This window comes from Sinocyclocheilus rhinocerous, unplaced genomic scaffold (genome assembly GCF_001515625.1).
Source record: "Sinocyclocheilus rhinocerous isolate Xijiao unplaced genomic scaffold, SAMN03320098_v1.1 scaffold159, whole genome shotgun sequence".
Lineage (NCBI taxonomy): Eukaryota > Metazoa > Chordata > Actinopteri > Cypriniformes > Cyprinidae > Sinocyclocheilus > Sinocyclocheilus rhinocerous.
This window is the reverse complement of record NW_015666558.1, coordinates 4,152-6,553: the sequence shown is the minus strand read 5'-3', so window position 1 is coordinate 6,553 and position 2,402 is coordinate 4,152. Positions and strand designations below refer to the sequence as shown.

General features: G+C 29.1%; 1 protein-coding gene across 1 annotated transcript; it reads left to right on the top strand.

Moving 5' to 3' along the window:
• The first annotated feature begins 1,071 nt into the window (after positions 1-1,071).
• On the top strand, positions 1,072-2,093 carry LOC107732748 (rho GTPase-activating protein 44-like). The gene is made up of 4 exons (XM_016544167.1): positions 1,072-1,144; positions 1,596-1,713; positions 1,831-1,899; positions 1,971-2,093. The coding sequence occupies exons 1-4, from the start codon at positions 1,125-1,127 to the stop codon at positions 2,091-2,093; spliced, it is 330 nt and encodes a 109-aa protein (XP_016399653.1). The 5' UTR covers positions 1,072-1,124.
• The last annotated feature ends 309 nt before the right edge of the window (positions 2,094-2,402 follow it).

The window sequence follows — 2,402 nt, the reverse complement described above, 5'->3', positions numbered from 1 at the left end:
ATTTTCATTTTTTTCATTTTTTTTATGGCCAACTTTATTGCATATTGCTACTGTAATTCTGATGCACAATAAATAATGTAAATAATGTAAATAAAATTAAAGGCTAAACTACTTTGAGCTAAAATATTTACTTTAAGATATTTCAGTTAACAACACATTCATGCAGGTAAACAAATAAAATATTTCATATTTTTGGTGTTTTAATTTGCTTCGTGTTTTATTTTAAAATTATTTATTTGCTTGTTTGTTTATTTTATAAAAATAAACAAATATTTATTTAAAAAATAAATAATAAAATTAAATGTAAATATATAAATTATTTTTTTTATCATTATAATCAAAAATATTAATTTATTCATTTTTTAAAAATTATTTAATTTATTTAATTCAATTTTTTCCCCCTCATCAACCCATGAACCCCAGTTTTGGAAACCCTGTGCCCATGCTTGAGACAAAAAATAATGCGTTAATGAACATATGTGTAAATGTTTTAGAAAAGCAATCAAATTTCATTTTCATTTTTTTTATGGCCAACTTTATTGCATATTGCTACTGTAATTCTGATGCACAATAATGTAGTGAAATAATGTAAATAACAGATAGCTGTGGTCCTGATTGGATTGTGATGCTGATTGGTTGATCCAGTATTTCAAAGATATAATTAAAGGCTAAACTACTTTGAGTTAAAATATTTACTTTAAGATATTTCAGTTAACAACACATTCATGCAAAATTATTTATTTGCTTGTTTGTTTATTTTATAAAAATAAACAATTATTTATTTATTTATTTAAAAAATAAATAATAAAATCAAATGTAAATATATAAATACTTTTTTTATCATTATAATGAAAAATATTAATTTATTCTTTTTTAAAAAAATTTTTTTTATTTAATTCAATTTTTTTCCCGTCATCAACCCACGAACCCCAGTTTTGGAAACCCTGTGCCCATGCTTGAGTCAAAATAATGCGTTAATGAACATATGTGTAAATGTTTTAGAAAAGCAATCAAATTGACACACGTTTTTTGTTTCTTTGTTTATTTCTCTTCTGGTTCCTCAAAAGGTTGAAATTCCCAACATTCAGAAGCAAAGAAAACATTTAGCCAAACTGGTACTGGACATGGATTCTGCTCGTACACGGTGAGAAACACACACACTTATCTAGTTATCCAAACCGGGACAAACCCATAGACTTGCACTGTTTTTATGCAAAACTCTTTAGAATTACTACAGAATTAGTGATTTCTAGCTCATATTTCACCTCGAAAAGATATAATAACATATAATATGTTTACAGTTCATTTTAAATATAAAGTGCAACATGCAAAATGTAATTATAAGATTTGAAACTGCACAATGTGCATGCAACTTACATTGAGTTGCAAATCTTGCAAATTAAATGTATTAACCATTGGCAGTCGGATCAGATGAGACATTACTGCTGGTTCAGTCAAGTTAAACGCATTGCATTGTGGGAAACAGTAGCTCATGCAGTGTGATTGGTTGTATACTGCACATTTAGTCAAATCTAGTAGGTGATTTAGTAGGAAGATGTGTTTTTATTACGCCGTTCTCTCCTCTCAACCTCTAGGTGGCACCAGTCGTCCAAATCCTCAACTCTGACTAATAAGGACACGCCTACCGGGGCCAAAGCCGACGCCCTCAGGGAGGAGATGGAGGAGGCGGCCAATCGCATGGAGATCTGTAGAGTGGGTGGAGCTTCGCTCTCTCTCTGTTATTTCATGCATACAGACTGCACCGCATTCATAATGCATATTGTAAACATGCAACATCGAAGCATCATGTTTAATGTCAATGTTTTTCAGGATCAGCTCTCGGCGGACATGTATAGTTTCATGGCCAAAGAAATTGACTATGCAAACTACTTCCAGACGGTGAGTGCTTTACTCGTTCAGATGAACAGCCTGCCTTTTTATCGCTAACATCTTTCTGTCGCTCTGTTCAGCTGATCGAGGTTCAGGCCGAGTACCACAAGAAGTCTTTGGAGCTGCTCCAGAACGTTCTGCCACAGATTAAAGCGCAACAGGGTGAGAATCATGAAGAATCGGAAAAAGAAGGAACTGAATAAACCTGGAATCACAAGCAGATTGTAGACATTGGATTGTTTTTGTTTTAATATTATTATATATGAACTAATTATATATTATTTAATCATATAAATGTAATTGTATATTGTAAACGAATTATATATTAATATTATATAATGTAATTAAATTAATAATATTATGATTAAATAATTTTAATAATTTTATATTTAAAATTAATTATTATTGAATTTAATATTATATTATATTTCATCTTAATATTAAGTTATTATAATAATATTATAATAATTCTTTAATATTTTAATCACAACTATAATATTTAAAAATTTAAT